The sequence below is a fragment of the Pezoporus wallicus genome, unplaced genomic scaffold (genome assembly GCF_028554395.1).
Source record: "Pezoporus wallicus isolate ANWC-B61680 ecotype Strahan unplaced genomic scaffold, APGP_CSIRO_Pwel_v1 scaffold_11491, whole genome shotgun sequence".
Classification (NCBI taxonomy): domain Eukaryota; kingdom Metazoa; phylum Chordata; class Aves; order Psittaciformes; family Psittacidae; genus Pezoporus; species Pezoporus wallicus.
Window position 1 is genome coordinate 4821345 of NW_026642649.1, and position 27867 is coordinate 4849211.

At 39.8% G+C, this 27867-nt stretch overlaps 1 protein-coding gene across 1 annotated transcript; it reads right to left on the bottom strand.

The window, feature by feature from the left end:
* Positions 1-2664: 2664 nt before the first annotated feature.
* Positions 2665-22405, bottom strand: ACP3 (acid phosphatase 3). Its single transcript, XM_057431327.1, has 11 exons — positions 21972-22405; positions 15894-15989; positions 13850-13936; positions 12756-12908; positions 10030-10128; positions 8603-8707; positions 7466-7598; positions 6421-6503; positions 4593-4699; positions 3873-4042; positions 2665-2931 (listed from the first exon to the last, which is right to left on the bottom strand). The coding sequence occupies exons 1-11, from the start codon at positions 22083-22085 to the stop codon at positions 2813-2815; spliced, it is 1266 nt and encodes a 421-aa protein (XP_057287310.1). The 5' UTR covers positions 22086-22405; the 3' UTR covers positions 2665-2812.
* Positions 22406-27867: the final 5462 nt, after the last annotated feature.

The window sequence follows — 27867 nt, forward strand, 5'->3', positions numbered from 1 at the left end:
AGCTTCTAGTTGCCACCATGATTATCATAGAGGCAGATGATGTCACCGCTAGAGGGCAAATGGAAAAGGTTTTTGTCATCGTTAGTGTTATTTATGTCAAAGCATCAGTGCTTTAAAAATCTGTTTTTAGAGAAGGAACAAACCTGAACATTCACTTTTGTTTGGGAGCTCTGGGCACACTGAAAGCTCCATTATTTTTTACTTAAATAGAACTGCAGCTGTTGAATGGTTTTCTATAATGTACTTTATTGCAGTGCTACAAGTTGCCTGGAGATATTTTCTAGTCACAAGCAGTCTGCAAATTATACCAAGCAAAGTGTAAATAGGGCTGAAAAATTAAGAAATCCACAAGCTTGTCTGACACAACTTTTTACTCCATTGGAGAAATTTGGCTTGATTTAATCACAGCAAGACAAAGCATCTTTACTATAAGTGAGATTCAGGGCCTACATTACTAATGTATTACATCTTTATTGTACCTTCATTAATTCTGAAGTTGTATCGTCTGAACCTCTCCATTACATTCTGTGTAACTTGTGTTCACTGCATCCTTTCTAAAGGACATTTTCAAGCATAACTATCTGTTAACAAAAAGATGTACCTACAATACGATTACTTAATGACAGCTCCTGCCACAGCTAGAATTACCTCATCTCCTGAAATCCTCTGTAACGGCTTAGGCTTGAGAAGCATAACCCACAGAAGATATCTCAGACATTTCACATTTTACTTTCTGTCCAGATGTACTTCTTGTAAGAACCAATTTTGGAAAAAAACATGCCCCATACTACTTCTTGTGGACTCCAACTGACTTTCTGCTATTTCACAACCAGTTCTTCCTCTAGTTATCAGTCACTGATACATCTTCACTTGTCAAGCATCTGGCTGCCTCTAATAAAAGACATACTCTCTATACCCTTCAGTGAGTACCAGCAGCACTGTGGCCATGGTAATGCAGAGCTCAGCATCACATAATCACTGAGTAGATGTATATTCAGGACACAGGATCAGTTTTGCAGTTTGCCCTGAGCTTTTCCCCATTCTGAGTAAACTGCTAATAGTAGGCAAGCCAGCCCAGGCTTGTTTCCTAGAGCTGCTGTAACATTTCTCACTGCAGTGTAGACATTCCATTAACTGTTTTCACTGAGGATCAGAGCAACTAGTTACAATGTGAAGCTTGTAAGTCCAAAACATCTGATTTAAGGATAGTCTTTTATCCTTTGACAGCTTTCCCCCAAATTGTTATACAATAAAGCATCCTTACCGTGTAAGAATCAACTCCATCACTTGATTATATTTCTTAAATCAGATAAAATAGAAATGTCAGAGATACTAGTAAAAACTTCACTGAGTGGGAATACTGCCTCAAAAGGTGGACACCTCAGTAGCTGGAGTAACTAAAAGAAAATGCAAAGTGCTGTATTCGCACTTGCTACTCTGATTTATGCTGTTTAATATCAATACACCTAACTCCAGCACATTTTAACTGTGTCCATAGCTGTAATACTGAGGGCTGATCTCTAGATCTGTGGTAGCTGACCCAAGCTTTTAGGTTCCACCTTGCAAGCTACAGATGTGCATCAAAGTCAGCCTAGAAGCTGCCTGTTCACATTGATGGGGTGCTTCTATCCCTGAGCTAAGCAGCTCCATCTAAACTTCTGCACCAAAACAGGACTCATTAGCCTGAATATGATTGCTCATTATGTCTGTTGGGCTGAACCTTCTGTTATCACCTGTATGTATAGTTGCCTTGATTTATAAAAAGGCTTCTCCATGGCAATGTGGTTCACAGTATCCTCTGCAACACTACAGGATAAAAACATCTTGGTTCAGTCCTTGAAACGTGTGATGATAAGCAGTATTTTATACAGCAATATTAGTGCTTATGATACTAGTTTATGGTATAGAGAGCAATTAAGGGAACACATTTCCTGCCCTTAGGAGCTTACAATCTGAACAAAATACATTGCACGGAAGAGATGAGCATACAAAAAGCAGAATCATTGTTTTCTTACTTTCAGTGCAGGTCTTGCTATCATAAGGGATTTTGAACAGAACAAGGAGTTAAAGGTGTTACTGTAAATTAAAATGAAAGGTGATAAACAGAGTGATAGCTTGAGGAATTAGTATAAAAGTGGCTCAAAGAAATAAATTATAGAATCAATTAGGTTGGAAAAGACCTTTAAGGTCATTGTGTCCAACTCTTAACACTGCCAAGGCACTAAACCAGAGCTGTTGAAAAGCAGGCTGCAGACCTTTATTAGCTGAAGGCCAAGGTCAAAACTCATGCATAGATTTGCATGAATAAATGCTGAAGCAGTTTGCACAAGTACTGGCTTGAATCTTTTCACACAGTAATTGCAGCTTCTGCTCACTGAAAACATTCCCTTATGCGTCCAGAAAATAGCCATTTATAAGATGTAAGGAAAATATTACAGACTGTGATTTTCAAGAGACTCATTGAGCAGCAGAGGGACAAATAGTAATAGGCAATATGAGAAGAAAAAGGAAAAGCATAGGCAATAGCATCCCTTCACCCCATTACTTAACTTCAGAGTGATTAATAGTAGTAGAAAACCTAAGTGCTAAATTGAAGTAATTCCATCTTCCTACAGAAGTGAGTTCTTAGCAATAACGTATTTCTACAGTATTTCTCATTGCAGATGTTTAGTGGTTTAGGAGTTAGGCCACAGATACCTCAGCTCTTCAGACTTTTGGAATATGCTTTGGAGATTAATTTGGCCACAGCAAACTGAGGGATATAATGAACTTAAAGGATTTCTGCTCTCTCTTTCACTTCTTTACCTCCCCTTTAAATGTCTTGGTAGTTGTTTCTGCGCCTGCAGCGTCCATAATGATAAAGGAGGTAGAGCAGCACAAGGTCAAAGATGAACAACAAGCCAACAGCAACGTCAAAGCCAATGAAAATATCTGTGAAGGAAAAAGAGTAAAGGAAAAGTGAGTTGATAGAGACATACATGGGTATTATTTTAGATAGAGTTAACATTCAAATGTACAATGTACAAATGTACAATGGAAATAGAGTTGCATTTGGTCATGTTTCTGGCAAGATCACGTGGCCTGCATTTACTGACATACACAACACAAGTATAAAAACATATACCTGGAAATGCATATCTATGCTTTTTCTTTCTCCTGTGCATTAATCTTTCTCCTCTGTTTTCACAGGGCAAGAAGGAAGCATGTGTAGTTAATGAAAACAAAAGCATTTCATCAGGGATCAGCAAAACACTGAATAAATGCAGGAAGGGGAAAATACCAGGACTATTGATTGGAAAGTAGCATGTATTGCCTTGCCCTTCACTTCGCTCCTGGAAATAATACTCAGGCAGGAAGAGGTTATCAGCTGTGGGTAGTCTGAGGCAAATAGCTGCTCTCTGTGCATGGATCAGCTGCACTCTGCACAGTGGAGGTTTAGGTGTCCTCAAAACATCGTACATGTGCTATCAATATACATGCAGCAATCTTACTGTGCATGTGCAAGCCATTTTTGCTTTGCATCTACAGAGGGTCTGATGTGTCCAACATGCACAGGACTCCTTGCATAGTACCTGCACCCGTGTTTCCCTTGGACATTTCTAGCAAATGGAGCTCTCATTTTGGCCATGGCCTTTTGGTAGCTCCTTATGTGAATATGCTATTAAGAACACTTCCTTCACACTGCTGGGCAGATCTGCTCTTCACATTTTCAGAGAAATTTAATTTCTCTTGGCTTTCCCCGTCCATAGTAAAGCTGGTCCTCACTAGTTAAAGGGAGATCTCCCTCCTGTATGAAAGGTACAAAGTTTGGAGCCAGTGATCCTATTTCTGCCTCAGTGTCTTGTGTAGAAAATACAGAGCTGTTACCCTACCTTTCATTTTGTCTCTATTCCCACATTCTTTTGACCAGTTTTCTGTAATCACAGGAGAAACTAGTTCAGCAAACTTCTCAAGTGGACAAGAAGAGGTGCATCCTGGCAGGGTCAGTGGGTAAGGAGCCTTTGAGGAGTCGTTCCGATAATGCATTTCAATACTGTACCGCCTGATGAACAACATCGAAAAGGTGTTTTTGAAAAGGTTCTTAAATAGAAGCTATCCTGTTTAGAGACAGAATGTTGGAAACATCCTACTCTAGAACCTGTTTGTAAAGAATGGCAGCTTTGTGGAAGACATCTGCAAAGCCCACTTTGCCAGTGCTGGTTACATTATTTACAGATCGCTAGCGAGCTCAAAAGGTCCTTCTGAAGGTTCCTTGAGTTGCAACAGCGCCAGGGTCTTCTAAGCCAACTGGTTTACCTTGGGATTTATGGCATGTCTTGGAAATGGTTTTGCTATCATTTGAAGTATTAGGAAAATGTATTTTACCATTTACTTCCTGCTAGTAAGGACTGTTTTCTTCTTGTTCCTGTTTTTCAAAGCACACAGATGCATGCATCAAATGTAATTGCTCCTATTTTTAATCTAAGTTTGTATCTGTTTACTGCTCAGTGAATTATCAGTTTAAAACAATATTTGAGAGGAAAGTGATTTGGGGGAAAGGGGAAACCGATTCCAAACACTCCTTGTTCTGGCATACGTAAGAAGATACTTGCCCACTACTTTCTTGGTAGAGTTCAAAGAACTGGCAAGCAGCATATGGTGGCAGTTTTCCATTGAAAATATTGAGAGCAATCTGGAGGGCCCCAACTGTGGTGTCATGCTATTGGAAAGAAAAAAAATCCCATCCTTGAAAGTCCATTTATCCAGAGTAATGAAACAAGAGTAGAGGGGGAGCAGAAATCAAGATAAATCCCTATATTCACCATTGGGAAAACCACCTTAACAAGTTACTACAGACAGCAGGAGCATTCTCAAAGAGTTACTGCACAATGTGTCTTACACCATCTGGCAACATTTTGGCAACAGAGATACTGGAGGAAAGCAAGATGTGGTCTGAGTAATAAATCTAGTTTTTCAGTGCATATTGCTACTCCTTCTTTCGGGGGTGTTAGGTTAAGGCAGCATAAGGTAGTATATCCTGTGGCATTTCAAGTGAAGATACAAGTTCTTGTTTTTAGGTAGAATAGCAGACAGATAGTTGCATACAAAGACTGTCCTCCACACACACTGCAGAACTTTAAAAATTGTTGTTCCTTTTGTTTGGAATTACACAAAAAAATCTCAGTTTGGCTTCTATTTTGATGGAATCGGTTACCAACCCAGCTGCAGTCTCTTCCTCTCCCTATTATCCCTCCTCTTGCAGGGTATGCCAGGAGGAGGAGCTGAAGGAAGTCCAAACAGCCTGATGTCTAAATTTTGCAAGCATCTTTATATATATATCTGCAAGGCTTATTTATATTATAATCCAATAGCCATGTTTTAATTATTATTCAGGATCTGGAACTTTCTAGTTTGAAAAATAAATGTATACTTGGCCTCAGGGCATTAAAGCAGCAGTGAAAATTCTGGATGCACTTCTTCCTTACCAGAAAGAATATAGTAGGGCTAGAAAACATGTTGAAAAGGCAGCAAGAAAGATTTAAGGTAATGAGCAGTTTCTATATGAGGAAAGATTAAATAGGGTAGACTGTTGTCTCGGAAAAGGAAAGATGGAAGAGGTGTGACAGAAAATAGGAAATTCAGGAGTGACCCAGAAAAAGGGGCTAAAGAATGATTATTCCCTGTTTCTCACAATAGAAATGCTGGGAAGGAGCTAAATCAGTATTAAGTTTCAAAAATAAGAAATGAAGTACTTCTTTTAACACACAAGTCATTGCCACAGAATGTTGCAGAGGCCATAAGTATAAATGCATTCAAAAAGGGATTAAATAAATTAATGGAAGAAAGTCTGTCAGGAGCTATTAAACACACAGACATTCTATCTCAGAAGTCCCTTAGCCACAGATTGCAGGAAGGTTGTATCAGGGGGAGCATCACTCTGTGCTAGCATTATTCTCGCATTCTTCCCTGCTCTTGGCCATGGTTAGAGACAGGATAATGAATGAGCAAAGTGGATCTTGGTCTGATCCAAATGGCTGTCTTCATTCTCTGAAAGAATCAAAGAAGAGCCCACAGCTGTGTCATCCCTTCCTAAGCAGAGGGAAGGTTTGGAGGTGCAGCTGAAGTTCTGCTGTTTGCCAGCATCTCTGGGTTAGGAGCACTTCAGGAAAGATGCAACTCATCTTTCCTGATGCATCACCCTTTTCAAGTGCAGAAATGGATGATCAACCCCATAGTTTTCTTTAGCAAGTACAGTTTGACTGTAACTGAGATTAGATCCATGCTCCTGCTGTGTTCTTGTACTGACTGGTGTTCAGCTTGTTACCTGAATTGAATTCTATTATATTATTCTTTAACTTGCAGGGAGACTCGGATTATTTTCGTCCAGGGTCTTTTACTGGCAAAACCATAGCAAGATTTATGAAAGATGAAAATACTCACTGCAGAGTAGACCTCCATTTTTCTTTGTTTTGAAGAATTGGCAGCTTGCTTAATACTATTTAAAATAATATTCACAAGGACACCTTTAAAATGTGGGAACAAGGAAGAGGAAAGTGAAGATATAACATTTGCATAGAAACCAAAAAGGCAAAAGGTTTTGCATATCAAACAGAAGGCATCTACTCAGGCTTTATACTCTTTTTTTAGCTTACTACAATTTCATAACTAGAGAGAAGGTATTGCAGAGGAAACCGTCCAGAACTATCCTGAGAACTGGGGCTAATGACATTTCCAGTTTTGTTAGGCTGAAACCTCCTCTCCATCATTTTCTGTCTGTTCGGAGCGTTGCAATAATGCAAACTGTACTAGCCTCTAACTACCGCCAAATGGCCCATGCTGTGGATATTCAAGCTCATTTGTTTGGATTTACTGCTCCTGGACACCTGGGAATCATATGAGAAATTCCTGGGTTGTGTCCTGAAGTTGTATCAGAATGGGCATAGCCTATGTGCCCCAGTTTTGGAGGTAAGCACTAGTCCTAGTTCTTGCAGTTTAGAAACAACTTGAATCTCTCTCTTCTGATCAGACTGGTTTGGAGCAGCTTTATATCTGTCTCTCAGAGAGCCACCAGTGTATTGTCAAGTTTTTGGCACAATATATAACCAGTTCATCAAAGGAACGAACAAAGATCAGGAAGCAATTAGAATAAATGCTGGAGAAACAGAACTTAACCTAACCTAATATCAGACAAGTAATGGCTATACCCATGAGGGCTTACTTTTTCCCCCTTGAATTTCAGTACTCTTAAAATCCTGGAAAAGCATAGGATAATTAAAGACATTAATGTTTACACCTGTTTTTAATACCTCCACCATGCAAATGCCAGCGTTCAGCACTTATTTTGGTGCCGAATATGGCATCCAATGTCCAGAATTACAAACCAAGGTTCTGTATCAATGCTTTTGCATGAGGAAGGTGACAGGATGTTGCATGTTACCGTAAGCATTGTCTCCTCCTGTCTGAGAGCTATGCATTTTATATTTACCTCCTTGCAGTCGTGATTTCTCTTCTGTCTTATAAATCCCAAATAGTGATAATAAGGACAATTCTGCCAGTTCTTCCATCTTGTTGATTACATCTTTGGTAGCCCATGCAGGGAGAGTGAAATTGTGAATACCCTGGTGAGAAGGTGAGAAAGGAAAGCAAAATCATGGGGTTTTTCCTTCTATTGCCCTATTGCCCATGCTCACACTACTACATTTAGACTCTTTGAGGCTGTCCTGCACTTCTTTGCCAAGTGTGGTATCATTCATCAGCATGCCTGAAGTGGATGAATGGGAAAAGGGAAAACACCTGTGAAGGGAATCCTTTGTAGATATAACGTGTTCTTTCTATAGAGGTATACGGGTTTGGTTTTGCTAGTGTGAAAGATTGCAGACATGTCTTATCATCTTCTTTTCTTCTTTGTCTTTATGGTATAACCTGGATCCAACTTTTCCTGCCTTTTCCATACACTTGTCCAGATGCCAGTTTTATCAGTGGCCATTTACAGACAAGTGTCACTCTCCAGGCATGTAAGAGTGACAGTGTCTTACAGTGTTTAAGTGCCTCAGTGCCTAGAGGGCATGTTCAAGAGCCTTTATGTGCTGCTCATAATGACTGGGACCAGATGGTACCATGCCATGCTTGGGGCTAGTCTGATTTTACTCACTGGTAGGTATCATTGTCTCCTAATTTTCTAACTGATAACTTATAATCTTACCTCTCATTTTCAACATCTCCATATTTTGGTGGTTACCTGTTGGTAGGTGAAAGCAAATTATTCCCTGTTAAAAATCATAAATATGTCATAGGCAGCACACTCGATCCTATAGCAGGTTTTTTGGAAGGAAAAGGAGGCAGTAAAGGGAATGGATTTCAGTATCAGTGCTTCAGGATAAAACGTGAAATGGAAACAACAGTTTCCTGAGCTGTGAACCATGGGTTTTGGTTATCCTTAACCAGTGCTCTGAATCAGAACTTAGATTCAAATTTAAAAGAATTAAATAAGTAATAATAAAAAAGGGCAAATCCAGAAGAAAAGGCAACTCCTTCCTATGAAGCCACATGGCCATGGTTTAACAGAAGCACCACTTGGGAGTCATATTCCTTCCCGATTCCTTCTCTATCGCCTTATTATTACCTCGCAGTGAAGAGTGTCGTATGTATTCCAGAGCTGGAAATTATCCAGTATTTTAAGATGATTTAGTTCAAGTCCTGTGTTAACTGCCATTGTTTGTATAAAATCCTGGTGGAAAAAAAAGTGCAAAGTGTACCACAAGTACTCAATACGTATGGAGCATAGATGCATACAGATACATTTCCAACCCAGAAACACAGTAGCATTTAATTTTACACCAGTGAAACCCTTGTAGCAGAAGGTTTTCATTGCAGATTTGATTTTGTAACCATTTGAAGGTTCTGATCTCTATTTCAGGTGCACTTTTTTCAGCCCTGCTATGGGTAAATTTGGTGCTTCCTCTGCTGCACTCTTCTCTCCCTCTTCTGACTGCTCCAAGAGGCTACCTCAGTCCCCTCAAGCCTTCAGATACAAGGAAGGGGAAAGCACTGAGGGAAAAGGAAAATGAGAATAAAGGTGAGGAGAAAATACAAAATTAAAGAGAGCTGAGGATAATACTCAGGGTGAGGTAAAATGAAATTGAAAAGGAAACGAGGTTTTCTTTCTGCCCTCAAAGGGAAGCTGAATGTCTGAGTAATAGTTCCACAATAGTTCCCATAGGGATTCGTTCTGCATGCTGCTATAGAAGAATAAAGGGATTCCCTAGTGTGCTTTATTCCCATGTTACCTGTTTCCTACTAATAGCTGAAAGACAGGATGACTTTGAAGTCAGAATTCACTTCCCTGTGTACATGTGCTGTCAGGGTTTGAGGAGCACAAGATCCCTGTTAGATTTGTGCTTGTACAAAGTGCATGGTAGGCAAACAGGAGAGCAGCAGCAGCCGCTCTCCAGAACAATTGTTATCGTCAAGAGCATGGTTGCTTGAGGCAGGTACACCATCCATGTGCCTACATCCTGCTGCAGCACTGGGATGGGAAGTTCTGAATCTCTTGACTGTGGCATGTTTTGTGATGGATCCAAAATGCACCTCAGAGAAGTCTGCATAAGCCAGAGTGTTCGCCAGCTCGGGCAAGCTTTAGTTCTCTTCTGTAGTGTCAACAGGTTTCACAGCAAGAAGGCATAAACCTTCCCAAGGCTCAGATTTACCAGATTTCTTAGACTCGGTTTTGTGCTGCCCATTAAAACTAGAAATCCCTGCATCCAGAATTGTCTTCTCCCCTCCCATCATGGCACTTTCCTTACATGAAGCTCTAAGTAGTCTCAGCAAATTAATGTTAAAGTCATATCAAAGACTAATATAGGAAAATAGGAGAAATGCCTGAGAATATCGAACACACTTTTTGACTGTATTGGTCTACATTCCTGATTTTAAGAGAGTCCTCAGGGCTTTATTTTTGCATTTTAGGAAAAGGAAACAATGCAATTCTGTAACTTCTACCTCTGAGTTACTTTCCTTCTTAGATTTTGTTTCCTTCTTCTTTTGTCTTACCATGTATGGTTGTATTCTCCTTTGAAATTCACTTGATGTTTGTGTTTCATTCTGAAGTTCATCAAAACGGGGACAGTCACGCAGAGGAAAATGCAGCCTCTGAAACAAGAGAAGTAAGCTTAGAATAGTTCTATAATGAATCAACACGCCGCTGGTTTCTCTGTTGCTGAGGTTGCCGATGTAGTACGTTTGATAGACTCACGGCTGTGCTACTGCTACTCCATAATGATTTGTTTGGGTGCCTTGGTCATGAATTCATTTAACATAAGCAATGGGCTGTGGTAGGTTGACTTTTCAGTGGCTACTTGTGTCTATGACAGCTCGATTTCCGTCAGTTTAACTGATTTTGCCAAAAAGCGGTTGTGCATGTCTGTCAGAGGATTGCTTTGGGAAATGAATCAGGATCCATGATTAGGAATTTAAAATGCTACGATTTCCCTCTTAATTTCTGAATCCCTCCTGATTCAGCTTGCCTCCACCTGGTGTGGAATCTTAATTGCTTCTGCATCTATACATCCTGCTCTCATCTCTTTGGAGGTAAGCAGCACATTATGGTAAGCATTTTAAGTACCACTTAATGAACAGAACTTGAAACAAGAGTGACAAGTAAATCATGTGGCTGAAATACCAAAAAGCTGTGAGCCTAATGGCTCTGCTCTTGTTTAGGGTTATGGTTCACTTTTAATAACTCCAAGGGTATGCATTACGAGGTTACCTTGTACTTCATATTTGAGCTGAACCATGTATACATACATATGTCCATGAAACTGTGCTTTGGTAAATATACCTTATGCCATTTCCAGCACAGATGATACCTGCTCCAGCACTAAGTGTCAGTGAAAAGTTAAAATGAGCAAATAAGCTTGTGCTACTTCAGCACTTTCTGTCACATCATTAGAGCATTTTTGACCCAGCACTAATATCCTATAACCATATAAATCATGACTTAGTATACAGTGGAGAAATCAACCTCAGTAGCTATGGCTTCTGTATGTGCAAGAAGCTCTGCCCTCACTCAGGCAGACATTTGCAGGCTGCACTTGGAGCACCTCTCTTTTCTCTTTGATTTATCAACGTGAAGCTTGTGGCAGCCACCAGCTGACACTGGCACACTTGCACTTGGACAGAGCTCCAAGGGTGCATTTTTCCTGTAACAGCAGCACACTGGAAGGTGAAGTCTCAAAGCTGCAATATGAAACTTGGCAGTGTTGTTTAATTACACAATAATAAATGTTTCTCTCGCTGTATGGCTTAATTATCCCCCTCTAGGTGTTATTAACGAAGCCACTCCCTTTGGCTTCATGATGCAATGCTCAGGACTGGTGCCTCTCAGGTCTCGATAGATCTCAGTGGCTGAAAAAATAAACTATGATTAGGGTTTTTTTACAGGACAGTACTTGGCCTCAGCTTCCCACTTTGTGTTGCTTAGGGCTTGAAAATACCCTCAAACATCTGCTTGGCTGAACAAGGGAGCAGTTTCTTTTTTCAGGTGGTTTGCATATTTAACAGGAGTTCTAAGTTGCTCCAGGGGTGTGTTTCAGTGACGCATCAATACCCAGTCCTGAAGCAGCAGTGATGAGGTACTAGTGATTCCTACAAAGGAGCTTGCCTTCTCCAAACAGGTCATTGTGCAGCACTGTGATTCTCCTAAGGGCTTTGAGGTTTTATTTGGCCAAAGCTCTGACCACTTTGATGCTTTTTTGGTCTTCTGGTGAAAGAACTTCCTCTAGTGTCCCACATTTAAATAACAGTGACAGCATTCTTTTCTGTTGAGAGACGGAGTTACGTTTGAAGCTGAATCACGCTGTGCCTAATCCAGTTTGTGGAAGCCCTTTTTCTCTGTACCTGCTTTCAAGTATGGCCTCCAAGAACGGAGAAATGCCAATGGGAGGCAGGTACAGCCACCCCCTAATGACAGAGTCTATCCTGTGATGTTGGTGACTGGACAGGCAGTTACTTAATAGGGTTTTTGTAAACATCAATTTCTGTACTCAAAGGCAGAAGAAAATTAGCCTTTATGTCATTAGACTCAGTAACTTTTTGTCCTTGTTCAACACACTGTTCCTTACACAGTCCTTGTCACAGGAGCCACTGAAATTCAAAACCTAAACCTGAGTCAGGCAGAGATACAGTAATACTTCTACAAGACCTTATTCAGGTAGATCTGCTCTTCGTATGAACTGCAAGGCAAGTGCCAGGGTTTCATTAAATGTTTGTGTAGTGCTGAGCATAAAAGGGCCCTTGTCTGTAATTAGGGTGCCTAAGTGCTACCAGAAGAGGAAAGTAATAATTGAAAGGTCATTACACTGGCTGGTGAAAATTCCATTGCTTGAATAAACTATGGAGCAAACTTCCTAAGTAGGGGAGGTCTGCCTAGCCGATTGCTGCTTAGAAAAGCACTTGTCCTCTCTAAAGGTCAAGGGCAACTTTCCTTTAATGCTGCCCAAAAATGTCCTTCCCAGGAGAAATGTTAGAGCTGTACCTTGGAAATGGTAATGTGTGGTCAACAATTCAGGTATTCTGCAACTACAGAAGGAGGACTTTCATGCTGCTACTGCAGCTCACCTATGATATGCTTGTCAGCCAGTAGCTGCAGGTGATGTTTTCTGTTCCATTGAACTCAAAAAGAATAGAACATACTTTTTAGCTTCCCCCCCCCTTTTCCCTCTTTTTTTTACTTTTGGGAAAGTTTAAGGTGTTACAAGAAATGTTTGGCCAGTACTCACCCGATCTGTTGATTTTTGAATAACATGAACTGGAATGGGTTGCCAGAGAAGCTCAGGGTTCCAAATTTGGCTGCTAGTTGGTGGAAAGAGGCCAGAAAGGTATGACTGGGCACTCATAATGGTGCGGTCATAATCTGTACTTTGGATGTAAAACTGAAGATAGAATGGCAGAAAGTTACGAATAAAATGGAAACAATACAAATAATAAGGAAATTCGACCCAACTCATCAATCCTGCCTTCTTGGTTTCAGTTTTGTGTTTCTGCATAAAGTCAAAACAGTGAAACTGTAACTCAGCTTTCAGTAACTCAGTACTGCATTTAGCTAAATGGAATTGCCAAAGCATCTCTCAGTTTGGAACCCAACCCTCAGACTGAACTGAGGATAATAAGAAAGCATGATTTAAAAGAAGGAAGCTTTTCATCTTCTGAGATTCAGAGGAACATTGATGTGTGTGCATGGGGTGCTAAGGGACATGGTTTAGTGGTGGATTTCCAGTGTAAGATTTACATCTGGGACTCAATTATCTTAAAGGTCTTTTCCCACCCAAATGATTCCATGATTCATCTGCTATACCTGAAGAATAAAGGCACTTAAAACTGTAAATCTCTCTTGGAAGCATGGAAAAGCTGTGGTTTTTATGTTTTTTTCCATCAATGCATCCTTCATGTATAGATCAAAATGGCAGTGTTATCTTCCCCACAATGATCTGTACTGTATGACAAGCATATCCAAACAACTGTTAGACCCCTCTTTTACAGGATGAAGTATGTGACATGGCACATGGATGCATTCGCCTTTCAGTGGGGTAGAAGAATACTGGGTCATTATGTATAAATTGCCAGTTCATTCAGTGGTTTGGAGCTGTTCAGCCCTGGAGAATTGGGCAGTTGAAGACCCAAGTTGAACGTAAGAGCTGAAAGTTAGACTTTAGTCTATGTTTTACCTTGACATAAAAGCCTGACTTGCAATAATGTTCTTCTATTACCTTAATTTTTCCATTAATGAAATGAATATGATGATGTGGTTTTATCTAGCACAAGTCCATGGTTCTGCTATGCCGGAGCAATGTCCTCCAGACAGTCTGCTATGTACCTCTTGCCGGTTGTATGTGCTGTTCAGAAAGCCGGAATATCTTTCCCTCATGTATTGTCCAAGTTCATATAGCTGTTGCATTCCAGTCTGTGAGGCAAGCATACAGATGATTATTAGATTAAGGTGACTGGAGACTTTTAATGTAGAAGTTTATTTTCTGTGTTCTTTCTTGTCTGCAGCAATCAGTTTCTAAGTGAACATTAGCCATTTGCATGCTGTAGTGTTGTTGTGGTTTAAGCCCAGCCAACAGCTAAGCACCACACAGCTATGCACTCACTCACCCCTAATATGACTGGGGAGAGAATCAGAAGGTTAAAAGTGACAAAAGTCATGGCTTGAGATAAAGACAGTTGAATAGGTAAAGCAAAAGATATGCACACAACCAAAGCAATACAGGGAATTCATTCGCTGCTTCCCATGGGCAAGTGTTCAGCCATCTCCAGGAGAGCAGGACTCCATCACACCTAACAGTTACTTGGGAAGACAAATGCCATCACTCCAAATATTCCCCCTTCCTGCTCCCCCCACTTTTATATGCTGAACATGATGCCATATAGCATGGAATATCCCTTTAGTCAGTAGAGGTCAGTTGTCCCCACTGTGTTCCCTTCCAGCTCCTTCTGAACCCTCCTCCAGCTCACTGCTGGGGTGGTGTAAGGAGCAGAAAAGGCCTTGACTCTACAAGCACTGCTCAGCAGTAGCTAAAACATCCCTGAACTATTAACGCTGTTTTCCAGCACAAATCCAAAACATTACTCCACATCAGCTACTGTGAAGAAGATGAACTCTACGTCATCCAAATCCAGCACAACTCTATATGTTGTAGGTGATCTAAGTTTTAGCAGAAATACTAAGTTTTAGCTATGAAATAATTATACGTCGTGAAGTGCTCAGGCTCTAACATCTGCTACAGGAAAAGCAATGCTCCTGATTCTATACGCGTACATTTGCCACAGAGCATAGCTCTGTAGACACTCCTGGAGTCACTGATGATCAACATTGTTCTTTAAAATGCATGTCAGTGAGAGCTGAGAAAGGATGATAAATAATGTAATAGTTATTATTGTTACTGCTCTGCTATTTGATCAGCCTCATAATCTGTGGCTTGCATTTCAAGTAACATTCTTCCATATTTGCCTTGGTACACCTGCAGTTGTCTTCGATTGCACACCGTCTTTCCTCTTCTTCATTACCAAAGCTGTGAGCTGAGCTTTTTAACTTCTAGCTGTTGGAGAAGTACATTCTTGCTTACTGTTGCTAAAAAGATAATAAAGTAGCAACAAGCTCTCAAAAAGAATCTGTGCCAAAGCAAGAACTTTTTGTCTTCTTGCAACATAAGCCATGTCCCTGGGGATAGTAAGGTGTTGTCCGAGTGTCTGAATTCTACAGGTCCTTCAAACACTAAATGCTGAACTGTCTCTGATTCATGCTTCTGCATCATGCTGAATTATTATTAGGAAATACATTGGCCTCTCTTTTCGCTAGACTTGCATATGTCAAATACAGTTAAAGAGCTAAAGCTTGATGTTGAAATGCCAGGGCAAGAAGCAGGTTCACTGCATCCTTGTGAAACTGGTCTGAAAGCAGCCTCATTAGAAGACACATTGTGCCCTGAAGCAGCCTTCTCCTGCACCTCTTCCCTTGTTTTGTGAGTAGATAGTTGCTAGTCAAATGATGAGATGGCACTAGGCCTGATGGGCAGGTTTCATCCCTTTGCCCTGTCACAGGGCCCAGTGCTTAACGGTCATTAGAACTTCATCAATGCTGAGTATAGGCAATGTTTAAACTTGCCATTTAAGTGAATGCAGACACACTATGAGAGAGCTGTGGGTTTTAGGAAGGGTTATAAAGCCAAGATGACCAAGATTTCAATTTAACAGAAGTTGGATGGGTAATGTTGCAAACATCTTTATGAATTCCATGGCGTGGCTAATACCAACTGTCAGTTCTTTGCATTTGCTGATGTTTCTGAGACACGCATAAAAAATCTGCCCACTTCCTATTTTAGTAGTATATATAAGTTCTTCTAAATAAGTCAACATACCTTGGTAAGTTGTCCAAATCCCTGGGGCCATTCACTTTCCTTGTGTAGATCAGTTGGAAAATTTACAACTGGTGTTCGATCACCATGTCGGAAAACCTAACAATATGACCAATAAAAATGGAGTTAATTCCTGGTAACATCCCTTCCTTACCTAGCTAGAAGTCAAGCAGACACTATCCTTCCAGGGCCATTTTTCAGATGAACATTCTGGAGAGTCTGCAGAAACCTAGTCAGTAAGACTGCAGTACATTCTGTACACACAAGAATAGGTATAATTATATAAGAATGGGCATGAGCTTGATGATTCTTCCTCCTAGAACATAAAATTAATCAGCCAAGATGTTAATGCTGAGATGACATCCATAGCTAGGCAGCCAGACAAGAAAACTGACTGAATTTTGGACACTTGGCACCTCTGAATACTAAGCCAGTTATTGATGTGCTCATATTATTTAATTATTTTGGCATAGGCACTTGAAACTTTTGGTAACTACTTTCATAGCAGTATCTTTAAAAGCAATTCCATATACACATGGATCTTATGTGTGATTTCTTAATCATCCTAAAATATAGATGTAGATATATATAAACATTACACTGTTATCTGACTTAATATTTATTAATTGGATGCCAGAGACGGACTCTTCATCAGGGACTGTAGCGACAGGACAAGGGGTGATGGGTTCAAACTGAAACAGGGGAAGTTCAGGTTAGATCTAAGGCAGAAGTTCTTCCCTGTGAGGGTGCTGAGGCGCTGGCACAGGGTGCCCAGAGAAGCTGTGGCTGCCCCATCCCTGGCAGTGTTCAAGGCCAGGTTGGACAGGGCTTGGAGCAACCTGGTCTAGTTGAAGGTGTTCCTGCCCATGGCAGGGGGTTGGAACTGGATGATCTTAAGGTCTTTTCCAACACAAACCATTCTGTGATTCTATGAATTGTTTTGCATACACGTATGAAAATATTTTTTAAGGTCTGTAGGATTTTTTCTGTTAAACTCAGTAAGAGCAAAGGGTATGGTTGCTTTGCTACCCTAGACACTCCAGCATGGTGAATATTAGCGTGATATGTACAATCCTATGATTTTTACATCAGAAACCTTATATGAGTCTTTCTGGATTTTTATTCCAGCAGCCAAAAAAAGTAAAACTCCCAAATTAAATAGTTCTGACAAATTCTGAATTACCCTCCCTAAGCACGTTAGGTGTGGGATTAGAAAAATGAAGTCACAGAAGTTTCATGTGAAAGGAAATGCTGGAATACAGATTCGCAGGACTCTATCCAATTCAGTATTCATTTATTTACATATATTCAGTAATACCTCACTGGGATGTAGCCTGACTTAATGAATACTCTCCATTGCCTCATGAAGCCACATCGTTCTTGCCCTAACACCAGAGGTTTGTACGCATTTGTTTGGTTGGTTGGTGTTTTATGTTTATATTCTCCACAATAAACACAAGCAGTGTGGCTTAATGTTGTAATTACAACATACACCCTTTCCATCAGCCTCCTGCACTAATGTCGACAAACCTGCACTAGAGTAGGTGCTTCAGAGATGGAAAATACTATCCTTTAAAGGCAAATGCAATTGGATTTCTCCCTCTGTTCACTTTCTATACTAGACAGCAAGGTTCGCTAGAGTAGATGTTAACAATTAGAACCACGTAGAAACCTGCTTATTATTATTTTTTTGCTTTGCTAGCTGAATTTTGCAGATGTGGCCAACCCAAAATGAATATTTTTCAGGAAATCAAGGAGGTTTTTTCACCCTTTTCAATAACATGTTGATCAACATGAATTTGAACTTTCAACAAAGCAAAACACCTTTTCTTTTATGAGAACTCATAAAAAAAGCAAAAAAGTCCATAAAAGCTTTACTGTAGATTTTATCTTTGCTTTTCTATGTGATTTTTCATTCTGTGCATGTTCTTTTCTTAGTAATCTGGAATCTCATTTGGTTTACAATAGCAATTTCTTAGTGAACCTCTATTGAACAGGAGAATATGTAAAGAGCTACATTGTCTGCTGCCTGATTCAGTTGCATGCAGGAAAAATGAGAGAGGAGGACTTCTGTGTCACTGCTATTTCCTTGGTGTTTTGACATGCTGACATACATTGGTGTCAGGTAGGATTCATTAGCTTTTCTGGACAAGCTGATGCCTCTGTAGAGAATGAAGGTTACGTTCCCAATTGCAATGTGTGTGCATACTTGTTAAATTATCCAACTTCACAGAAAAACATTTTTATGAGTAACTGACACTTGCTCAAACCGACTGACGTGATGAAATGGCTGTTATTATTTCTTTTTAGGAGGTATGTAGCAATGGATCAACACTTGGCCAGTGAAAAACTACTGAAAATGTGCTAGATTTGAAATACTGGTTTACAATACTTTATACTTAATGTGCAACGTAACCCTTAGTGTGTATTTCAAAGTCACATCACTGAAACCCTAAAATCTTTCAGTAAGCCAGAACAGAGATTAGAGGGCAAAGAGGTCAAGATCAAAAGATATTCAAATCTATGTAGGAGCAGGAGATGTAAAGGAAAATATTTTCTCTCTTTGTGACCTTAAGAAATGGAAGCAGTGGAGGGTGTTCATTCTAAAAAGCAGCACAGTTTCTCCAAGTCCACACAAAATAGAAGAGTTCAGTTCCTTGTTTGTATTTCTGCATCTTCATTGCACAGTGACATGGAAATATGATATTAACACTAAGCTGGAACTGGGAAGAAAGAAACGACGACATCTAAGAGCAAAACCCTGCTTTTGGGAATTGAAGAACTAAGCTTTTCAGACCTCCTTGCTTGCTACTCCTGAAAATGACCTTGCTTCAGCTGTAGCTGGAAATGAAACAGTGACCTTATGAACAACCATTTAACCTAGAAGGCTTAACTTGTTCAGGCATTGCTACTTTTTAATAGACTTTTTTGTTAGAAAGTATTAAGTCTTTAAGAAGAGCTTGTGTATTTGGAAGTTTGTATTTTTCATTAGAAAGCCTGATACTGTTAGGGAAAGAAAATATATCCCTACAAAGCTTCAGATTAATTTAAAAACATACATGCTGCAGCATTTATTGCTTCTGGGCTACACATTGCCTTCCCGACCTTTCAGAAGGCATAGAACATGGCAGGGTGAGCAAAAAGGAACAAGGAGGCCTCATAAAAGGTGAAAAGATAACTAGAAATCAAGAAGGACGGGAGGGCAAGGAGGATGTACACGAAGAGAGCAAAGCAGACCTGTTTGGCATGTTCATTTCAGCACTTTTGTCTAGCTGCAGTGCTTCACCTCAGTCAGTTCTCCAAAGGAACAGATGGATAGTTACCAAATACCCTCTCCTTTAGCTCTAATACAGCTTGAACCTGATTTGGTGTCTGGATTCGCCCATTCACTCTTTGTAACTTGGTGAGGGTGGTCTCTTCAGATCAGAGTGGCCACAGGACTCAGGTTTTGGCCAGCATTTGCTTCTGTTATCAGGTGAAAAATCATGTTGGAAGAAAACTGGTGTGAGGAAGAGTGAACTGAGAATAAGGCATATGTAGTATATGTAGCACTTTCATTCAGAAATGCCATGGATTACTGTGAATTATCTTACTTAGAAAACTTAGATGTTTTCATTGACAGACTCGACTTACTTACAAGAAAAAGGTGACTTGTTTTGAAGCCAGCAATAGGAGTGAAGAAACAAGAGAGAAATGAAACCAATCATACTGCCAGTGCAGGGAAACCAGAGACATACTGAGCAAGTCTAGTCAAGTTTCCAAATGGCTTGGCTTGATTAGACAGACAGATAACATGCTCAGACAACGCTTCCTGTCCTGAGTTACAAGAAGAAAGACATGATGAAATCGCAGCACCTCAGAAACCACACCTCTTTGTATATATGACAAGTGAAATGCATGCCTGTGCAGAGGCAGAAGTGAGAGGTCAAAACTTCTGTATACCAAAGCAATAAATCAGTATTTCATTTCTAGTTGGGTAATCGATGGTCCTGTGTATTACCTGTTTTCTTCTCTTCTGCCTAGTTTAACTTCAGTGTGCAAGAATTATGGTGAAGATTAACGTGTACATGTGAGGACGAAGATTGAGAGAGCATTTTGACAAATTGTCTGGAATTAGAGGTTTTCAGACAAATGGACTTGTGGCCAGTAACCATAATGCAGAGAATCAGCACAAAGATGGTAATTGTGAGGAGAGGGAACACAGAACAGTTCTAGAAGTGAGCAAAAGAGAGCATTTGTCTGAGTTTTACTCCCCTGCAGATGGATTTTATATTGTGCAGTTCTGCTAAGAAAGTGTTAAAAAGCCATTATGACATGCTTTCACAACGCAGTAATAGTCTCCTATGAAAATATAGAAGTTGCCTGGTACAGCTGGAAAATGGCTATTGAATTAGGAAGATGCCTTTCAAACTTACCTTAACTGTAGCCACACAGTCATTATATCCCATTATACCAATGAAATGCTCTGGGTCCAATTCCTATCTGATTGATTTATGCTAGCAGTTCTGTTCCTATGAAAATCAAGTCCGCGAGTACAGAAGGCAAAGTTCAGTTGAACGCACAGAAACCATGCTTTGTTAAAAGAGATGTATGTTGATCATAAGAATAAACCTGTTGTAATGTTTTCGGGAGATTGGTCAGTCTGAGGAAAGTATCAGGGATAAAAGGAAGGCAGTTTAAATGGAATTTACCTCTTATTAATTTGGGATAAGCTACCCTATAAATAAATGATGTCATGTCTCTGTTTGTTTGGTAGGTGGCCATGTAGTTGTGGTAAGCAGCTGATTTTGGATAAGAAGCCTCTGTCTCCATAATGGGGAGCATTTCCTGTAACTCCTTCTGCAAACCCAATGCTTGTTAGAACACAAGAACAGCTACAATTCAATAAAAGTCTCCTTCCCTTCATAGAGCTAATTCTGCAATGCTTGCTGACTGCCTGATTTCATCTGTGTGTCCTATTCTCCCTCTTATCACTGAAACAACAGTTCAGTATATTGCTATACACAGAACATTACTGGAATTAGTGTTGAGTTTCTGCTGTGTGTAGTGTCTATTGGAGCCATAAGCCTGAGCAGGAGTAGGAACTGGTTTTTCCTGTGCTCTCTGGCCTCTCTCCAAGTGGCACATCTACAATGCAGCCAGCAGACAACTAGATGTGAAATATTTTATGTGGAGCTAGTTGATATGTTTTGGACACAGTACTTCTATCTGTTTTCTGTATGTGCACATCATGTCTCAAATAGAGAAAGAAGGAGGAAGACCTTGAAATTCCTATTTCTGATCTCCATGCCTTTGTATTGAGAAGATCCCTTTAGATATTTTTATCATAATACCTCTTATTAAAAAAAGAAATTGGAATGAAAAGGGGGGTTGGAACTGGATGATCTTAAGGTCCTTTCCAGCCCTAACTAGTCCATGATTCTAGGATGCAGTCTTCATGATCTAAACTAATTCATTGAATTAATCTCTCTTTCACCTGAGGTTCTGGGCAAAGCGACACTGAGTTAATGTCTAGTTACTTTAAAATAAGAAATAGCCCAGCAAAATTCCCCTATTGAAGTCCATTTTCAGCCTCATTAATATCAGTTAAAGCAACATGTATCTCAAATCTCTACATAAAAATAAGCCTTTCTGTTTCTCAGTATACTGCTGTGCCAGTTCAGTTATTCTGAAACGGAAAATACTTTTGTTTTTGTGGTAACTTCTGAAACATCATAAGCTTCAGCTTTCAAGCACAGAAAGGGTAGGCCATAATCGCCAGCTCTTAGAATATGCACCAGAGTCAGTTAAATTAAGCAAGAACAGGTAAACTTAGACCTCAGATCTCTTAACTGCCTTGTACTATGTGTCTACGACAAAGCTAAGTTGTTCAGTTATCTTGAAAGAATAGCTAGGCATTAGGAGATGGAAATTCTCATATCCAGAGGCATTTGTATCTTTGAACTCAGCAAGCAGAAGGGCAGCAGTAGTTATTCCTAAGTCTAAAAAAGAGGCACAGCTACTACACACCTTGTTTGATTCGACAGCCATTATCTAATTCCCCATATTCCATGCAGCAAAATAGGAAACAAAACTACTTACTGCAACCACAAACTTCAGTTCTCTTTCTGCAGTAGTCTGTTGAAGCAGAAGGAGGGCAATATGAAAGGAAAAACACAGGATCCTGGATGGGTTGGGAAGCCATATCACTCCCATCCTGGCAGAGGATGAAAACAGGCTTTGTAGCTCCAGCAGCTGCTCAGGCTGAACAGCCCAGACGTCAGGCTGTACTTTCAAAAGGGGTGGAACTGCTGCTGGTGAACTTCAAATCCAAGAGGAATGTTGTGTGACTACACAACAATTTGCATTGCCCTTTGTTTTCAAATGACTGTTTACATTCTATTTAATAAAATCATAATTCAGTTCCTTTTTCTCTCTGATATTTTTCTCTTTTGGAGTTTAAGGATGAGTTTAAAATAGAAGGAGTTACTAAGCATTCCTAATTTTTTAACCCACCTGTTCTGTTTCCATTTCTCAGAGCTTGGAATTTTTCCAGACCATAGCATAGCCATGAGGATAAACTCAGAATCAGGAGTAAGGTAAAACTCTTTCCTTTCTGCTGCTCAGCTAGTCTTCTTTCCGCTTCCCTCCCTTTTTTTCTTTCCTCTTCTGCACTGTCACAGTGAAATCAGAGTAATTATTTCAAACAACACTTCCTATAGGTTAAGATTACCAGTTCCTCAGATAGTTGAATAAATCTTGCAACAAATATGTTCTTTAAGATCCTTGCTAGGCAGTTATTTGCTCTTCGACTTGTGTGTGTTGCTTTGCTTCCACTTGGAACATATATATACTTTTGTAACTGCTTACGTCAAGTTCTTTTTTTGGCTTCAATTCTCTAAGAGAGGAACCAGCCCTGGAGCTCACGTTTTTATTGTTACTGATTGAGAACACTCTTTCTGACAGGAGCTCACTGGCTTTGAGAAGATCACTCAGCTTGCCTCTGCTGACTTCCTCTTTATAAAATAACAATACTTGTGGACTTGATTTCTTAAGGATTTTCTGAGTAAATGAATCACATTTTGCAAAGGCCTATAAATAGAGTTCTCTAAATGTAAGAACTTGAGATCTCTTGTGTGTTGTCCAAGTCACTCCATTACTGTCATATCAATACCTGTCTTGGGGTCTTCTCTCCAGCTCTCTGCAGCAGTGGTCTCTACAGCAGGTATTTTACCATGTACCAGAAATGCTGTCTCTAGGTCCCTAAGTCCCACTAAGCCTCAAGTGCTCTCTTCTCTGAGTTGTGTGAACGACCTTCTGCATCTATTTTTTCAGATGGGTGTGAGCAGAAGGGAGGAGGACCACAGCTCCCAGGCTTCCCCAACTCTCCTGTCAGTTCATGCCCAGTTTTGAGCCGTTCCTTAAACATTCTTCCTCCACTGATAACTCCCCACCGTCCTTTTTGGTTGTAGTGATTGTGCCTATGCAGAAAGTATAAGAAAATAACTTCATGAATATATAATACTTTGCCTTTTTGAAAGCAGAAATAAGTTGATCATCTTCCTCTGCTATTCAAGAGTGCCTCAAAATCAATAATGCATATCCTATTTTTCAATCTATGTCTTGTTTTAGATAGGTGGTTCCTAAGCTTTTTGGATCAAGGAATTCTTGTTGGCTCTCAGATTTGGTTGTTGTCCTTCCTAAGCCCTTACCATGAGATTCATAACTGGTTTGTTTTTACAAGATTTGTTGCTTTATTGTCTTTCTTCAGTGAGTGACTATGACCAATGAAGCCTCATTATTATGGAACCCTTATAGTAATTTCTCTTTAGCCTGGAACTCAATTTGCCATCCAGCATCACAGGAATTTCAAACAGGAATGTTTGAAAATATACAACAACTACATTTTACAGAAAATCTTCGCTAGCATCTCTTGATGAAATTTCAACCCAAGACCAAGAATGTGACAAGTAGTTCTGCTTTCCATGGCTTCACTCTTCCCTTTGGCGTTATACTTCGCTAATGAGATAATTTTATGCCAAAAAGAATGGACACCACCAAGTCTTAAATAAACCTCTACACATTCCAAAATGGAAGAATACCCTCATTCATGTGCCATAGTGGTTAAGACAGCATCCTGTAAGAGTCCTGTAGGTAAGCTGTATGTTGTTAGCATGTATTTAATTTGGGAACTTTCTTGCTTGTCTTGATTGTTTCCATTTTTACTGTGCATTTGGCAGATGGAAACTAGTCATATTCTGCAGCCATCAAGTCCTTATCCTTTTGGGGAAAAATAGCTTCAAAAGAAAAATGTAATTCCTAAATCAATCTAGTTACAACTACCCAAGCATTACCATGCAAGTGGCCTGAAACAATTTGAATCATGTTTATGTTAATTTGGCTTATTGGCATATATTTTAATGATGAAATTGTGGCATTAAGTAGGATTAGCTTAAACATAATTGTCCATTTTAAGTGCATGTATCTGTCTTGAAGGCTTGCTGAAGCATAGCTAGATTGGCTTTGAAGTGGACTGGTTGCAAAAGAACCCACGCTTTTCTGTACACAAGGGTTACCTTAGGTAACTGCTGCTGGTGAAGCACAACCTACACACTGAAAGGGTGGAAATCGTTGCAATCACGGCAGCAGGATGTAAAACTGCTGCTTGTGCTTATGGACCAGGCCGCTCACATGGAGAAACAGCTCAGGTTTTTTTACTGACTGAATTTGCAGATCAGCACTTAACCTAGTTTGCAGTTTATCTGCAACCATTTTTTTCAGGCTTTATTTCAGTTGAAAAAGGGAAAGATATGAAAAAGGGAAAAATGTTGGTTTCAGAAACCAAAGTGATACATTTTCTAAGCACCATTTTGAAGCATTTATGACAAAAGCAGAAGACTGCCTTGCAGTCCTGTGTTGGGGTGACTTCCCCCTATGCGGGGAGTAGGAAGGGCCAAAGGAGTTAATTTGTGACATAGGAAGAATTAACTTAAGCTGATGGCAACACATGAACCTGTATCTTGTACTACAGGTGCAAATGCCCTAAGTACAAAGTTAGTATTCTACGGCAGGAGGGGGGAAGAAAGTGACTACTCCCTTGTCTTCTAATAATTTCTTAGTTTAACCCAAATTTGTAATATTCACCTGGTTACAGGGCACTCAGAAAATTTATTTCTGGTCTTATGATTAAGATGTTTGCCTAAGAAACAAGCAGCTTAATTTGAACACTAGGAAATATGTAAGCAAAGTGAACAGCAGTGAGGAAGAGGCAGAAAGCACTATTCGTCTTCATTTTCCTTCTGAAACTCTTCAGCCTGGTGGTGATTTTATTTTCTGGAAGGTGTAGAGCCAGATCCTTTTGGGAAAGGAGGGATTTAACTTGGGTCTGCCACATCTCAGTTGAGTCCCTAAGCACCGAGTCAAAAGAAGGAACACGTATTTGTAGTACTACTTCCATAGAGTCATAGGATCAGCCAGGTTGGAAAAGACCCTTACAATCATCAAGTCCAACCTTCACCCAGGGCTGACAAGTCCACCACTGTATAACAGGAAAAATAGTGAACATCATGAGCTACACCTCACCTATATTACAGCATCTATGACTATTCAGGTTACTGTACTATAGCAAGCCTTCTTTAAATCATGACTGGACTGTCTATGCATTGTTCGTGATGGGAGGGAGTTGCATTTTCACATGCTTCTGCTTTTGCAACATGATATAAAAAACCCAAATAAACACAAACCTTTTGCTTTGTATTCCAAATAATTCCAAAGCTGAACTGTAATGTGTTGGTCATTTCTTCTTTAAGAGAAACTGAAATGAAACTGTGGTTTCAAACCTACAAAAGACTATGGGACAGAGTTTTCAAATGGAGTCAGCTGGTGCAGTGTTAGGAAAACATCATTTAGAGTGTTTTATTTTTCATCCAGTGACATCCCCAATTTATAGTCATATAAGAGCTGGAATTGATGTTTAAGACTTAAAGAACACTGTATTTATTTTTCCTTGGAGTAAGCAAGGTATAAATGAAGTCTTCCTTTCTGTGTTTCTACAGTGACAATCCTGAGAGCAAAAAAACCTCATAAAGAATGGGATGGGGTGATGGGGTGTCTGTTGAATGGGGATTGGGGGAATAAAATAATTCTGAAATCTCTTTATTTGCAGATTAAATTTGAAATCTGATTTTACTTAATAGGAATCGGAATGTTCAAGGTACCTTCACTAGGACATGTGGTCTGATGATGTGATGTAAAAATGATGAAAACCACCTTCTATTTGTGTTCTGTGAGCTGTGGCCTTAGCTAGGGTGCACTTGCATAGTTGCGCTGCAGTGGTCCAGCTCCATGGTCACCCCTAACAGACAACTCTGTAGGACAAATGAAGGGTCTTCATGCAGAAATAGGAACAGGTTCAGAATAGAAGAAAGGATGCCTAGGAATTTGTTTCTGGCAGCCAAGTCGACAATCTTAATAGAAGCCTAATAGCAATAAAGATAAAATCTTAAACTCTCCTCTCTATTTGCTTTCTTTCATCAATTTTTATTTGGATTGCTTCTTGTTACAGGAGGAGTGACAATCAGCTGCATTGGTTTGAGATGAAGCATTTAAATGGCTTGCACTACCTGTCCTATGAGGGCTGCCAGAGCTAGGAAGGCTTTCTGCTGGTGCCCATTTTGGGTGTTAAGGTAATATGGAAAAAACAAGCTTGTTTTAATGTGTATTAAGAAAGAGCTAGAACTGATTGTTTCATGCAGTTGGAAAACATTTTATCCTTGTTTGGATGCTATGGTAAAAGTGCTTGCATTTTTTCACTAGAGGGAATAATTCATTTTTATCTATGTGTTACAATTTCTTTGCTGTGAAATCTGGCTATAGCTCTTCTGGTTGAACTGTGTTTCTTATGCTGGTTTAGGAAGCACAGGATTTGTTGCTGGGTCCTGCTGAGAAGAGAAGAGTTTTACAGTGAGAATTCTGAAACTTGAGTTCTTGTTGAAGGAGAAGGGGATCTTTTGATTCTTTTGTAGCTTATGGGATAGCAGTTATCTGCCTATGCTGTATTTCTAAAAAGGGATATACATTTCATAGGCTTGGCATCCATTTTAGAAGCCTGGTCCAAGGGAAAGAGTCTAAAATGGCAAAATTTTCTGCATGTCATCTGTTACTCTTTGAAATGACCTGAGAGCAACCAGATTGTTGGAAAAAGTCCTGTCCACTGTGAGAAAACAAGACGTCAGAAAGCCTAGTTCTGCAAGCAAAGAAATCTCCACTGTTTTCAGAAGGTAGTTGCATCTGGTCATTATGATCCACCTTTTGTTCACATCAAGAACAGCATGGGCTGACAGTCTTTCCTGAAGAACAGACTTATATGATCAGATCAGGGTATACAATCAAGGTAACATAACAAAAAGAAGGTGTTTGAAAAGGTTTTTGAAACCAGAAATGGTTTTTCTTTCAAAATTAACACTTGGCCTTGCTGTCTTTTTGGAAAGAGGTAAAATGGCTCAATATTGGAAAGCCTTGTCGGATTAGACAGTTGCCTGCCAGGTCTTCATGGTAGCCATCCTGGCTGTTTATAGGCTTCTCTTAAGTCTAGAGCCATGGCCTATTCTTTCTGGAAGTCTCACCTTCCTTTTGTGTAGAGGTGGGGTATTTGTGCATGTATAAGAGAAAAAAGACATTTCTTAGCTAAGTAAACGGCCATTATCCTAATTTTTGTAGCTTCTGAGATATGTTTGTGTTAAATACTTCATTACTTCTTGAATAAAATAAAGCACAAATACGCTGGGATGACTCCTCCTTTTGGAAACTTCTTTTGAAGCGCTGCTTCCGTCACGAGTTCTGGAAGTTCTTGTCTCATTCTTTGAAAGAGAGCAACACTCCTTTAGAGGTATTTTCCAATTTTGCTGAAATTTAAGGCTATAGTCCTTCATAACACTTTTACATTCTTGAATTAGTCCTGCCAAAGTCCTTTTGGAATCAAGAGATGTTGAAATAGTAC